Raw genomic sequence first — 15,433 nt, forward strand, 5'->3', positions numbered from 1 at the left:
GCACTAAAAGAAAGTGCAATAACATCCTTTGAAATAGTTCTATTTGTGTTCAAGCTGAAGCTAATTTAGCCACTCTACTTTATTTGCCATTTTAGTTTTTTCAGCAATTTATTATTAAAATTGTTGTGAAGTAAACAGTAGAACACTGACCTTTACTGACCAGAAAAGTTTCTGTGATTGTATGGCAAGATCAAGACCTAATGAACTGCTGACTTCTGTCAAACTGGCAAGAAATCGATAACATTTGGCCATTCGCCTGCTGCAAAGGAAAGATCAGAATGTCGTTTTGCAAGGCTCAAGCCAAGGCTTCATAGTATTTGTTGTAGACTAGCAACATTGCTACTGTCATGTGAAGGTTTTCCTGTTCAAAGATGATTTCCCTTGAGAACTCAGTCTCTGTTCAGGTAAATCTGTTGCTCCTGGGGATGCAGCTAGACACAGGAGGCAACCTTTGAGGTTGCTTAAGAAGAAAAACACAGCACATCCTCTGAGTGGAAAACAAACAGAAAACCCCATTATTCTGCATACAACCTACAGATGTGTTTCTGGGTAAGTGATGCTCATAGTTTTCTGCCCTTTCTCCTTCCACCATTCATATGTCTTCTCAAAAATGGTGTCAGCCTGGAAGTGCTCTCGGTTCTCACAGTCACCACTCCCTGCAGGGAGGTGACGTTTGCCAGCCGCCCGGTGTATGCTTTGAAATTTTCAAATTATGTCTGTGGACAGCAGGATCAGCCTTTGCTGCTTTCCAGAGTGTATGCAAGAGAGCCTGGCAGCAGGGTAACTGGGGTGAGGTGACGTGGCCACGGTGACTGAGCAATACCTGTAACTCTGAAACAGAGCTCTGCTCTGCCTGTGACAACTTTGTGAAGGGCGTGCACTGTCAGTTGCTGACATCCTGCAGGAAGTATTTCAGAAAGTCTGAAAGAGAAAATGGTGTTAATTTAAATATATGTAATGTGAAATGACATAATGAAGTGTATTGTTCAGGGAGTGAAACCATGCTGCATGCACCTTATCCTGAGTAACAAAACAGAGCATAATCTAAGAAGAGCTTTTTCTATAATGCAGATGCAATCCAGGAGTTGTGGAACATCTGGAAATGTATGCATTATCAGCAAGGTTCTTTCAAAGGTCTGTATTAGCCCATACAGTGCCAGAATACTGTCATCATCAGAAAAGAAAACTCATGCCTAGCATGAATAAAAGGATTCCTCAATTTTTTTTTATTTTTTATTTTTAATCACAAATCCCTCAGTAAACACACAGTACAAAAAAAGCACCACAGCTGTTTACTTGACACCAGGACTTGTCATAGTTTCAGTGGAAAAAGAGTTGATGTAAGTGTATTATCACTAAATGGATTTTAAAAAGTAGTCCTGGTAACTCCTCTTGAAGTATTTGCTCTGAGCCCATTTTATTTCTACACAGGCTAAAAATCAGCACACACAAGATAATTTTGGTTCATTACTAGCTTTTTTCATGTCACCTCTGAAAGGAGAGGATGTCTGCTATCAAATGTCACACCTGGATAAAGACAATATTTAGAGTCGGTTGTACAAGCTCTGTTCTCCTGAGGAGGTGGCATTGATGGTGAAATGATAATGATTGGTATTTGTGGCCAAAGAGGGGCAGTGTGACAAGTAATGTTTGTGTTTCCTGAAGGAGTTTGGTAGGATGTATATCTTGAAGTTCTTTTATGCAGTTAAGAACATGACACCTGTAGCATCTTTCTCTCACAGAAGATTTTGTGGAGCCTTTTCCTCCATGTGAACTCTCCCCAGAGCAAGATCCAGGAGATGTGATCTCTGTATTAGTGAACCTAATAAACTCAGGGTGTGAACTCCCTTATTGCAGGAAACCTGTAGCTCCAAATAAGATGAGCATCTGGGGTCCCTTGGGAAAATTCTCCTCGTTTTCCACAATAAGGTAGTCTTTCTGGTGATGTCTTTGAAACACTTTGGAGTGGAGGAGAGAAAAAAATGCTTTTGCAAATCCAGAGATTCAATTAATGTTGTCTTGGTGTTTGAATGGGTAGAAAGTCTTGCCAGTGAATATTAACACTGTTCCAGCAAAGTCTGTGGCCATGTCTAAACAGATTTTTTTTTTTCTCCTCTGTACACTTGAAGTAGTAGGAAATAGATTATAGTTACTAACAAGTAACTTCCTATTGCTCTCTACAAATTATGTTGTTTGATTAATAGCAGTGGAATGAGAAGTGTGATTACAAACAGACCCTTCACAAACAATTTTTGGGGGAAGCAACATCCAGGCATTCTCTAAAAGTTAGGAAATGTTTCCATCATATTATAGAACCATAACATTATTAAGGTTGGAAAAGACCTCCAAGATCATCAAAACTGAATGCAGGACTCGAGGTGTGGCCTCACCAGAGCAGAGTACAGGGGGACAACCACCTCCCTGGTCCTGCAAGCCAGGATGCTGTTGGCCTTCTTGACTACCTGGGCACACTACTGCCTCATGTTCATGCAAGCATCGACCAGAACCTCCAGATCCTTTTCCTCTGCACAGCTTTCCAGCCACTCTGCCCCACGCCTGTAGCACTGCATGGGTTGTTATGGCCAAAGTGCAGGACCCAGCACTTAGCCATGTTAAACCTCATCCCATTGGCCTCTGCCCATCGATCCAACCTGTCTGGGTCCCTCTGCAGGGCCTTCTGGCATATTGACACTTCCCCCCCAACTTGCTGTCATCTGCAGACTTACTGAGGGTGCACTCAATTCACTCATCCAAGTCATTAATACAGATATTAAAGAGGATGGGCCCCAACACCGACCCCTGGAGAACACCACTGGTGACTGGTCACCACCTAGATTTCAATCCATACACCACCACTCTTTGGGCCCAGCCATCCAGCCAGTTTTTAACCCAGCAAAGAGTGTACCTGTGCAAGCCATGGGCTCCCAGCTTCCCCAGGAGAATACTGTGGGAGACTGTGTCAAAGGCCTTGATGAAATCTAGGTAGACTACATCAACTGCCTTACCCTCATCCACCAGATGGGTCACCTGGTCAGAGAAGGAGATAAGGTTGGTCAGACAGGACCTGCCTTTCATGAACCCGTGCTGACTGGGCCTGCATATGCTGTGTGATTGCATTCAAGATGACCTGTTCCATCACTTTCCCTTGCACTGAGGTCAGGAAAGCAGGCCCGTAGTTCCCTGGGTCCTCCTCATGGCCCTTCTTATAGATGGGTGTCCCATTAGCAAGTCTCCAGTCATCCAGGATCTCTCCGGATGACCATGACCACTGATAGACGACGGAAAGCAGCCCAGCAATCACATTCACCAAATCCCTCAGCACCCTTGGGTGGATCCCATCTGGCCCCATGGACCTGTGACAGTCCAGGTGGAGCAGCACGGAATACCAGTAATTGTTAAATTACTTAAAAAGGAAACTTCAACATGTCCTTTGCTGTAGGCATGACACTCATTTTGGTGAAAAGTCAGATAAAATTTCTGGGAGTTTAAAGTACTTCACATTGCATAAACTTCAAAATATTTGTTACTAACAGACAATCTATTGAGTGTATCACAGCTAACACGATTGTAGAGATCTTTATGAAAACCTGAAAAGACAACGTGTACTGCAGTTGTAGTTGGATAAATTGTTGAAAAATGAATGTTTAAGTGTTTCATTGATACTGAGCATTATAAAAATGTTGATTCCATCTCTATGGTGTTGGTTTTATAGCCTGAAAGTAATTTATTTTACACAAGCCGTCAACATGTTTTAGTATTCTCCTACCAAATTTAGAAAAGCAGTTGTTGGCTAGCCAGTACCATTGTAGAACAGTTCTCTCTCTTCATATAAAGTATTTATGGATGTGACAGTCTAACCAATGTGAGGTTTTCATTTATAAATGCAAGGTAGGTTAGTTGATTGTATTAGTTTTGATTTACTGATACAGAATGTCTAAACAACTTCATCAGCTTAAGGAAATACAGTGAATCTTTGGACAAAAACAGGTGTTGACAAGGCATAGTCTGAAGCTGAAATAGTGTGACTGAAGATTAGTAAAAGACTGTCTTATGGACTGAGTCACCATAATTGTTGCTTAGCCACGGTGAGGTGCATAGGATTTTTTTTTGTCATTGATGAAACCTTGGAGAACTTAAAGGATAGCAGTTGTAAGAATGTGTACAGAGATGTTAAAGAAAGTTGATCCAAACCTTCCTAGTGGGTCAGTTCTGACTGGATTCAAATGTAAGGTGGTTATCTAGGCAGCAAAACATACTTCTGGAGATGGAATAACCTTCTTTTGCTTAAGACTAGATTCTGTCTCTTTTTCCAATGATTTTTACCAGCTCCAACCCTACTTGAACTAGCGAATGACAGAGTAGTTCATCCCTAGTGAACTGCAGAGTAGAGGTGTCAGTTAGCTTGGTGGTCCTGAAAAGATATTTTTTCCATGTCATAAGGACACTCAGGCTTGATAGCCAGTTCTGAAAACATTGTACGTAGCTGACTGCAGTAGTCTTTCCATCTTCCATCAGAGCCCTGGCAATCTCCTGTCCGGGAGGGTGAAGCATGCCAGTCTTCCTCCTCATCTCACAGAATACTGCATTGGCTTGAAATTTTGGGTGTTTGTTTTTCCTAAAACTGTTTATATATAGAAATGATTATATATAACAGAGATGTAGCAAGGTCTAAGATGTGCTGACTTCTGATTCTTGATTCCTTGATCGTATGTTGGCTCATTTCAAAGAGAGAAGCTCTGTTTATAGCAATCTTGGGTTGAACTCGTTTACAGCTGATCTATATTTGGACATCTTTGCACATATCCTTATGTCTAAAATGAGCACCATAATTCTTACCTTGTAGAGGAACTGGAACCTTAGTTACTGTCTGTAAAGAGCATTAAAAACGAGAAATCCTGTGTTTGCTTATCTTCTGAATATAAATAGGAAGCCAGCCAATTAATCTGTTTCTTGGTAATTAATACTTCAAAATTACTTGCTGTATAAAAATTGTTTGTGTGTATGACCTGGGTATATGCATTTTAATTATTATTGTTATTATTATTATTATTTTATTATTTATGTATGTATTTATTTATTTTTTTTTGTGTGTGTGTGTGTGTAAGTGAATCTGCTGAGAAACCCAGACACCACTGTTGCAGTACTCTTTGCATGGACAAAATATTCAAAACTGAGTCTTGTTATATAATTTCCTTATTTAGCTGTTCACACATTATTTAAAATTAAGATGCGTGTATTTTAGTAGTGAGGGTAATTTGACATCTAGAACAAATAAACATAGGCTTAGGTAGATTTTCCTTACTTTTTATGCTAGGATTGATCAAGGAGGTTCTCTGGCTCACGTTGAGCCTATGTTTGATGCAGGAGCTGTCTACTGAGATTTTTCTGGACTGCATTACCCAAGAGGTCTCCCTGGAAGATTATAAATATCCCTTCTGCCCTTTAAAGTCTTATCTGCTAATTAAAATACAAGGATTTATTTTGTGGGGCAAAACAAGGGCTGAGGTAATTTACAGCTGAATTCATGTGAAAGAGCTCTGCATCATTATCAGATTTCAGACAAGAAAGTTGGATAACAGGTGCTCAGAGTGTTTGTTGGACAGGGAGAGAATGGCTGTCAGTACATGGAGAAAGGTTAGGCTTGTTAAGAACAGTGAAGGAATGAGACATGAAAAAAAATAAAAATCAAACATTCTACTTCCTGAAATATTTATAAAACTGTCAACTGATTGCATTGTATACATTGTTGTCTCTTTCTATCCATTCCTCCCGTATGTCCTTTCTTTGTCACCTTGAACAACATGGTATTCTGCTAATACAGCTGTTGTGTGCTGAGTTGCGAGGTTGGGCTGCAATCCTGATTCCCATTAGATGTGCCATGCCTGAGGGCAGGCAGGAGAGCCCGGGAGAGGACCAAGATTTTCCTCCTCTTTGGCCCCAAGGGGAAGCAGTTAGTGACACAGAGGAGAGGGGGAGGCAGAGATGAGAACTGAGGAGCTGTGCTCCCAGCCTCTGATGGAATAGGTTGTCAGTAAGAGCAATGGGATTTCTGTGCTCCTTTTCTGTTGTTTGTGTTGCAGTAGCAGAGGAGGTCATGGCCCCAACATACACATATGCTGAGCTCTCTGCATATGTGTTGAATGCCTGTGTGCTGAAAATGGCTCAAAATATGAGTAAAAGGAACCCTTGAAAAGCAAGTGATTTTCCCTTTGCAAGGGAATATAAGGAATATATTAAAAAGAAACGGAAGACTGGGAGAGGTCAGAGGCAATGTAGCTAAAGTTTAGAGGTTTAATTGATCAGTGTGATCTGCAGACCTGAGTGACATCTCCTTTTTCCAGTGCTTGAAAAGGTGAGAATCCTAGGAAAGTGATTCATGGCATATAGTGGGGAGCAGAAGAACACCTAAACCCTTAGATATGAGAATAAATTTTGCCTGTCTCTTGGTTTAGGCATATTTGATTTGTTTGCTGGGTATAGAAAACAGTTTTCACTTTATAGGTATTTATTTTATATAAAGTATCTTCAGGGTACAGCTACCCCAAGATGTTAGATGTAGAGACATATCAGTGTCAGTCCCTTACGGCCTTACACGTGGGAGGAGAGGCTAGAGATATGCAGGAAGGCAGCTGCTCTGGGAATGCTGTGAATGTCTGATATTGAATATGCTGGTATTGGGATGCAGCCTTTCAGGTCCCTTAAAACGTAGGTGAGGTGCTTTGTAGATTGCTTTGCCAAAGTCACGCATAGTAGTAGAGCGCAAGTCCCATGTGGGTTGCCAAAACCTTTAGGAGAGGTGTCATGCACAGATTTCTCAACAAAATCAGTAGTTTAATCTGACCATCCTTAATTTCTGTCCCGTACCTTCGTTACAGGCCTTATTTCTGTTCAGTGCAAGACCCTGGGGACAGCAGCAGTAGAGAAATGAGTATAGTGAGAAGAGGGAAGAAGTCCTGTAGCTAGGTAATGCACAGCCTTACAGGCAAACAGCCTCCAATTCTGACAGGAAATTCCCACTGGACACTGTCAAATACATTTTGAGAAGATGGTATCCGTGTTCTGTTTATTAGTAGTGAACAATTTAGCTGTGCTTACTGTGTTGTATAGGTTATTGTAGTCTTTACTTTCTGAAATTTCCTTTTGTATGGCAGAATTTTTCCCTGTTGATGAACTACTGCTGAAGAACAAATGATCTGCATTGAAAATTTAGCAGATGGGGCCATATTAGTCTGATTTTGTCATCCATGAAGACAAATGCCATAACCACTATGATTTGGCATCACTTTGATTCAAGTCAATGGGGTTGCAGGATAATTACAGTCTACAGTGACCATTGTGTATTATTCTTTTTGTTTGTTCGTTTTACACACAAGTTGGGTATGGTATTTTTAAATAAATATCAGAAAGGTGTATAAAAAGGGATAGGCTTCTGTATATTCACCCTAAGTACAATATTGCATGTTTAAACATATTGACCTCAATGCTGTTTTTGGCCTAGACAGTATTTGCAGAATAGCTCAGGAACATGACTAACTGACACATGTCAGAATAGATTTTATGATGCAGTTTATAAATTAATGAATCCAGTATTAGTTAAGGAGAGAAGGCATCAATCCATCTCATCCACCACACAATGACTTAATTGTCTTTTATAGGGTTGCAGTATGTATTTGACCAGTGTTTAACCCAAAACTGGAATAGATACTACAGCTCATCTCTGAATCTCCTCAGTGTGAGAGATGGCATTCAAAGAAATTTCTCATCTTTTCTTGATCCAGTGGCTTGGCAGATTCTTATTCTTGGCTTATTCTTTCTATGGCTTGGCAGGTTCTTAAGCTCTATTCTTATTTATTTCCTGAGTTTTTTCTCTCTTGTCCTGTTCAGTACCAGATTTCTATCTACCAGGCGCAGTGAAGTAACATTAAGGTGATTTAAAAACCCTTAATCCCTAATCTTCTCAAGCAAAACTGTGCCATCACAAAGAAACACAGAAGCTAAAATACTGCAGTGGCTCACTACCAGTTTTGCAAATTTCTTCTGTATTTCTTTAAAGAATCAAAATCAATCAGAGTGTAACTGTAACAACTAAACGTGTATAACTGCTCACATTATTCAAGATGTTTTATAGCCTAACAGTCTTGTCTGCTTTGTTATGTTTCTTTCCTAATAGTCCCTAGCATTCTCATTTGATTTTTTTGGCAGCTGCTGAGCAACGGTCTGTTGTTTTCATGGGATTATTTGTCAGAATCCCAGGTTCTTACTTCGGAGTGGTAGTACCAAGCACAGAGCCCATCTTTTCACGTGTGAAACCTGGAATGTTTTCCCTCATCTGTGTCACTTTACATTTGTGTACAACGAACTTCATCTGCCATTTTATTGTCCAGTAACTCAAGCATGTTGAGTCTGCAGTTCTTCATAATAGGTTCTTGTCATTACTATCCTGAATAATTAACAAACTTTGTCATCCTTTGTAATCTGTTGTTCCAGTCCTCAGCGGAATTCTCTGAAGAAGTGCCTTGATGTCCTTGTTCCATTGTCAGAACTGACAGATGGTCCAATATTCAAATTATTTCCTAGCTTTTGATTTTTTTTTTTAATGTTTTCTTTTTATCGATGGAAGGACATTCTTCTTTTAAGTCTTGGATGTTTGATTCCTTTAAAATCTGTCAAAAATTTTTTGAAAACTGTATCTTTGCAATCCAAATGCTTATTGACCCCTTAAGAGAACTTTGCTGGGTTTAGAGGAGATGACATCTTTTTATATAAGCAATACTGACTTTTCCCAAGAACATCATATTAAGTCTAATATCCACTAATTCTGTTCTAGTTATAGTTTCTACTAATTGGTGTGATAAAAATATGAACTGCATTGGCTTTGTAGATCTCCCTAGAAACTTTTTAAAAAATTGTCGTACTTTTCACCCTCCTGACATTAATCTATTTTCATGTTAATTTAATAACAATGGGCTACACATTTTTGGCCAGTGCTAGTGGCACAGCAAATCTCAAGATAGGGCAAAACCCAGCCCTGGCATTTACTTTCCCCTGATTTAAAGAACAATATTTCCCTTACTTCCCACTCCTAACATGCTTGTGATCCAGTGATGGGAAGAGATTGTTACTTACCCCTGCCCAACATCTTCCTCACCTCCATTCCCTCATTCTTCTGCACTCTTATCCACTTTAGGGATGCTGCCTTCTTCCAAAAACACTTTTTCCTTTCCTCCTCTTTCTGTAGGATTTAGGAAATATAAAATACATGTGATTCATATTTGAGAGCTTGGACAAAATACTGGCACTAGAAGACATCTGGAAACTTCATGAGTTAACATGTCCTTGAATAGTACAAGCTGCTTTGATTTAGACAGTGGTTTGCGGCTTTTCTTTCAAGGATTGCTGAAGAATCTTGGATTGCTGCAGTGATTGTCCTCTTTTGCCCAATAATTTCATAGTGCTTGAGATTGCATACAGATTTCCAGACTCTGAAAATTTCCTTGGAAGTCAAGAATGAGAAATATTTCTAGCCTGTCTCCTTCAATCTTAATTAGTTGTCTCTCCCATCTCTTTTACCCTCAAAAGATTTTTAATGTGCCCTTATAAACATGAGGTTGTGAATATAAGCGTTAATGATACAGCAAATGTTTAAGCTTCCTCATTATTTCATTTTGAAGACATGCCTTTGTTAAGACAAAGTTGTTGAGTGCACCCTCAATAAGTCTGCAGATGACAGCAAGTTGGGGGGAAGTGTCAATATGCCAGAGGGTAGGAAGGCCCTGCAGAGGGACCCAGACAGGTTGGATTGATGGGCAGAGGCCAATGGGATGAGGCTTAACATGGCTAAGTGCTGGGTCCTGCACTTTGGCCACAACAACCCATGCAGTGCTACAGGCTTGGGGCAGAGTGGCTGGAAAGCTGTGCAGACGAAAAGGATCTGGGGGTACTGGTTGATGCTCGCCTGAACATGAGGCAGTAGTGTGCCCAAGTGGCCAAGAAGGCCAACGGCATCGTGGCTTGTGTCAGGAACAGTGTAGCCAGCAGGACCAGGGAGGTGATCGTCCCCCTGTACTCTGCTCTGGTGAGGCTGCACCTTGAGTCCTGTGTTCAGCTTTTGGCCCCTCAGTACAAGAAGGACATTGAGGTGCTCAAGCGAGTCCAGAGAAGGGCAACGAAGCTGGTGAGGGGTCTGGAGAACAAGTCTTACGAGGAGCGGCTGAGGGAGCTGGGGTTGTTTAGTCTGGAAAAGAGGAGGCTCAGGGGAGACCTCATTGCTCTCTACAACTACCTGAAAGGAAGTTGTGGGGAGCTGGGGGGTCAGCGTCTTCTCGCAGGTAACTAGTGGTAGGACCAGAGGAAATGGCCTCAAGTTGCACCAGGGGAGGTTTAGGTTGGAAATTAGGAGACATTTCTTCTCAGAAAGAGTCGTCAGGCATTGGAACGGGTTGCCCAGGGAAGTGGTGGCATCACCATGCCCGGGGGTGTTCAAGGAAAGGCTGGATGTGGTGCTTAGGGACATGGTTTAGTGGGTGACATGGGTGGTAGGGTGATGGTTGGATCAGATGATCTTGGAGGTCTTTTCCAACCTTGATGATTCTATTATCTATTCTAAGACTTAATTTTCAGTAGCAATCTTGGTATACAAAGGTATACATTTGGTATACATTTGTACTCGGTATACATGTACTTGGTATACATTTGTACTTGCCATTCTCTTCAATATGATGATTGGAATTTTCTTTTTAAATTCTTCTCAAGGTTCTGGCTTGAATGATGACATCAGAACTGCACGTTAAGTCATTAACTGATCAGGAAATAACATTAGGTGGTTACTCCACGCTTAAGCTTTAAAAATGTGTTTGTTTTTTTGCTTTTAGTGTACTATAAAGAAAATTAGCTTTATGTTTAATAAGAAAAATTTAGGGAAAAGAAATGCATAGGCAAGTAGCTATTACCCCACTATAATCATTTACAAGCCTACATTTGGTAGTCACCTTGGAGTCCTTTGAAACATAATTTAAATGTTTATATGCCGTGCTGATGAAAGGATAAGATAGCAAAACCACTGTTGACCCATGCATCTTTTATGCAGTACGAGCTTTTCCATCCAGGCACTGAAAGCTGATCAAATTTACAAGGAGCTGAAGGCAGGAGCTTGTAATAGGAGATGTCAGGCAGCATTATTACCTGTGGAAGTAGCTTTTCAGTCTGTGACATGTGGCAGCACCACTATGGGATGATTCGTGCTCGTTCCTCTTGGTCCTCTGGTGTCTCAGTAACTTCAAATAGTTGCTTCCTTTGCGAGTGTCGCTGCTAATTTACAGATGGAAAAGATGTGTCGCATTACCTCAGTGCTAGGGGACAAAAAGTAGTAAACAGATGAAATAGGCACAGTGATGAGTTATCAGGGGACAGAGCAGAGATGTTCTTTGCAGATTCCATGTGAGGTGGAGAGAAAAGAGTGAGCTGCGGGACCATCCCTATTTATTGGGAGAGTGCTGTCTGTGTTGGTGTGACTCTCACCTCATAAACAGCAAATGCTCTCATCAGTCACAAGGGAAACAGCATGTTGTTGTTGAGAAATTTAGTCTTCGGGGTGTCTGTATTGATGGAAAATCTACCATAGTATGCTCTAAAAGAGGTGTTGGTTATAAGGCATGTATTTTCATTTTTATTTTTATTTTTATTTTTATTTTTATTTTTATTATTTTTATTTTTATTTTTATTTTTATTTTTATTTTTATTTTTATTTTTATTTTTATTTTTATTTTTATTTTTATTTTTATTTTTTTATTTTTATTTTTATTTTTATTTTTATTTTTATTTTTATTTTTATTTTTATTTTTATTTTTATTTTTATTTTTTACCAGAGAAGAGCATGTTTTTCCCCTTTTAGAAAGCATGGTAACATTAAGCCTTTTGCTGTCTTGTTTTGAATACAGCTATTATCTGGACAACTTTATGAGGACAAAGTTATATATATTAATGCTGTCAGTAGAGAGTCCAGCATAACAATGAGTGGCATTGAAATGCTCTGGTGAAGTACTTTCTGTCATGTTTTTAGTCTTTTTCCAGTCATTTATCTGAAGTAGAAGTACTGATCAGCTCATTGCATGGTCTTCCTTTCTCACCATAGGAAGGAACTTGGAGTAGTGCTAGATGCCAGCCAGAGAAGTGATACTCAGTAATATTCCTCTAGTGGTAGTGTCCCTGTCTAGTGCCAGTTTAGAAGAAGTTCTCTGCCAAAGATCTTTAAGTTAACACGAAGACTTATTATTTTTCTTGTGCGTATATGAATACTGAAAAGGTACCTTAAAATGAAACAAACATATATGTTTTATATCAAAATACAAATTGTTCATTTTATCTTCTATGAGACTGAGTATTTTTAGAGGAAACAATAATAAAAAAAATTGTCCAACCAAACCATGGGCTTCATTTGAAACATGAGTGCCTGCCTGCTTGTCCAACAGACCTGATGAATGATGATGATGATAGTTGGTGTAAATGTGACCTGTAGTTCGTAAATACTTACAATCATCACTTCAGAAAACTAATAGGGTATATACAGAAAGGTGTTTTTTACCTATACTGTATAAATTGCAGTGATGTGTAAGCTGAATTGTTTATCAGATAGCACGGTAGTGCTAAAATTATATATCTATGTATAAATAGATATATGTACATAAGTCCATTCACATTCATCATAAACTTGAACATGCAGTACAGCATCATGGATGCCATCGTATTTTCTTATAGTAGGATACTTTGCTGCATAAACGACATTTATTTTAAAAGGAGTTAAAATTCAAGGGTGACTTAGAGATTCTTTTTAGAGGTGTGCTATAATACTTTGCTTGCATTTTGCTTACTGTAATGTTGACTTCTGGATAAATCAAGTGATAATTGTTACTGATGCTGGATTGATGCTTCAGCTGCACTGCATGATTATAAAAGCTTTTGTCTAACACTGTTATGAACCATCTGAACAATCTTATGGAACTCTTTTTTTTTTCCTTTTAATGGAATTTAGATTTAAGTGAAAAGTGATTTATTGTTGAAAAAATGCAGGATTAGGCAATTGAAAAAAATTAGGAAAAATAAGATTATCCTTTGAATGATTATTGAACCTTGGCTGTGCACTCAAGTAGTTTTCTTTCAGAAACTCAACTGATCTGGGCCTGAACTTTCTTTGTATGGCCTATTAAAATGTGAATATTTCTGCTTATTTTGCCTTGCTTCCATTGTTTTGATCATCTGCTGCTAATCCTGCAGTATTTGTGGTCTTCTGTATGAAAAATGTTTTGTATACACGTAACAACTTTTAGTAAATAATACAATTCACAGATGAATAGTTTTCTTTTTGTGGAATGCCATCATATGTACTCATGTTACCTAAAATGAAACCAAACATAGGAGCATAATCAGAAGCTCAGAGGCAGATGGGTTTTGTAAATGTGAGGTCCCCAGGCACAAACCTAGATGCAAATAGAGGTGCACACACAGTGCTGGTGGCAGTGCAGTGAATCTAATTTACCAGGGGTGTATTGAACCTGCTCTGTACAGACTCTGCAGCTGACCTGTGTGTTGCGCCTGCACAGCAGGCTGCCAGATGTTTAAGGAGGGGCCAATAAAAGGCTGAAACACTCTTTTTTTTTTTTTTTTTTTTGTAGGGACAGAATTCATTATAAATGTTGACAATATCTGCAGCCAATTCTCTGTAGGTAAAATTTCATCCCTTCTGTTTCTGTTTATGCTTGAGTTTCTCCTGCCTTGGAAATGGCTTTTTATTCTGAGGTGGTTTGTATTTTCTTGATCCCCTGTACTTTGTTTGGCTTGGAGAGGTTTTTTTTCAGCTAAGCTGTGGATTTTACAAGGAAAGCAGAATGTTTGTTGACATCACTTCAGGTTACTTACTGCTGTAAACAGTGGCTCATGGAGTGGGAGAATGTAAATTGCATACCTCACTTGCTGGCTGGAGTGAGTGTGGAATTTGCTGTGAGTGTGAAATTACTGGATTTGGTATCCTTGTTATGGCATCTAAGAAAAATCTCAGCTGAAAAAGTGCAAGAAAAAAAGAACTACAGACACTCCACTTGTATTTGACACCCACTATTGTATTTGACCGTAGAAGCTACTGAGGGAATTATATTCTGTTGTCTTGCATGTGGAAGCTTAAAAACAATAAATTATGATAAGTTTCATGAAAGCCATTACATCAATTCAGAGGAGAATACGTTACAGATTTATTTTTCATCTTCAATCTGTGTTTCATGACTGGTAGCTTAAAACAAGTTTTCCTAGGCTGGCAATGGTGTGCACTGAATTTTATAAGTCAGATTCTTTTTTGAAACTTTATGTATCCATTTTATTTAAAAGAGTGTCTGAACATTTTTTTTTCTTGTTTTAATTTGCAGTATTACTTTACTGTTCTATTTGGCCATGAAGGGCAGAAGCCACTGGAGCTCCGTTGTGAGGATGAAGTTGATGGAGATGAATGGGTAGAAGCTATTCACCAAGCTAGGTATGAAACCTGATCATTGATCTTAACCTCTGTTTTATTATAAATAAATTGTTAGTAATTTCAAAATCTAAATTCACTCTCTAAACAAAAATACATGTTACAGTGTATTGGGTGTGTATTACTTGCAATTCATGGATATGTTGCAGAAAAAATGTGTTTATCAGTTTGTGCATACAGCACAATATTTTATCATTTGCAAGTGATTGTGTTCAGTTGGAATTTGTTCAAGAATGCCCTTTTGCTGGAAACAACTCCTGTGGTTAGTGTCCTTCAAAGGCAAAGTGTGCTATATGAATGAAGAAATAAGTGATCTGCCAAATGAATGAATGAGTGTTCAAAAGCTCTTACACAGGAATAAATGTAAGAAAGAGGAGGTCAAACCGTTATTATGATAAAATGTAAGAAATACAATTTCTTCTTCAAAAATGAAGTTCTGAACGATGGTCAGTCTTGTGAATGGCGGGCATAGTAGTGCTTCCAGCCATGCAGTAATATTTCCCTGAGAAAAGTGATTGGCAAATATGCAAGCTTTACAGTTTAATCTAAAAGAAAATCTGCTAACCGCAGGTTTGAGACATGGGTTGCAGAGGCAAGTGTCTTTGCTCAAATGCACTTTCTCCAGCCTCCTCTCTTAGATACTAACGTCAGCTAATCTACAATACCATGGTAACGCACTAGGAAGAAGACAGTTTCTGAGTTGCTTAGGACCTAAGCCATGTAAACAGAAGTGGTTGTGTTTTGTAACTAAAAAGGAACAACACCAGGGAGCAGTTTTTAATTTAGACCCTCTGAAATTAGTCCCTGAAGATCTAGGCCTTGTCTCCTCTAGACACCCAGTCTCTGGATCTTTATTGTTTTCTTAGTGGTGGTACCTAACTGAACAGGTCTTACGCTTTCTTGGAAAGCACCTGCTGC

General features: G+C 39.2%; 1 protein-coding gene across 4 annotated transcripts in view; it reads left to right on the forward strand.

The window, feature by feature from the left end:
* The window catches only part of RASGRF2 (Ras protein specific guanine nucleotide releasing factor 2), a 139,807-nt gene that overhangs the window by 26,600 nt on the left and 97,774 nt on the right, over window positions 1-15,433 (forward strand). For all 4 annotated transcript variants that reach the window (XR_010827478.1, XM_048054350.2, XM_048054348.2 and 1 more), the window contains exon 2: window positions 14,412-14,518. Coding sequence is in view for 3 of the 4 variants with exons in the window: in XM_048054350.2 (XP_047910307.1) it covers window positions 14,412-14,518 (107 nt within the window). In the remaining variant the exon portion in view is untranslated. The remainder of the gene's footprint in view (window positions 1-14,411; window positions 14,519-15,433) is intronic.

Source organism: Anser cygnoides, chromosome Z (genome assembly GCF_040182565.1).
Source record: "Anser cygnoides isolate HZ-2024a breed goose chromosome Z, Taihu_goose_T2T_genome, whole genome shotgun sequence".
Taxonomy (NCBI): Eukaryota; Metazoa; Chordata; class Aves; order Anseriformes; family Anatidae; genus Anser; species Anser cygnoides.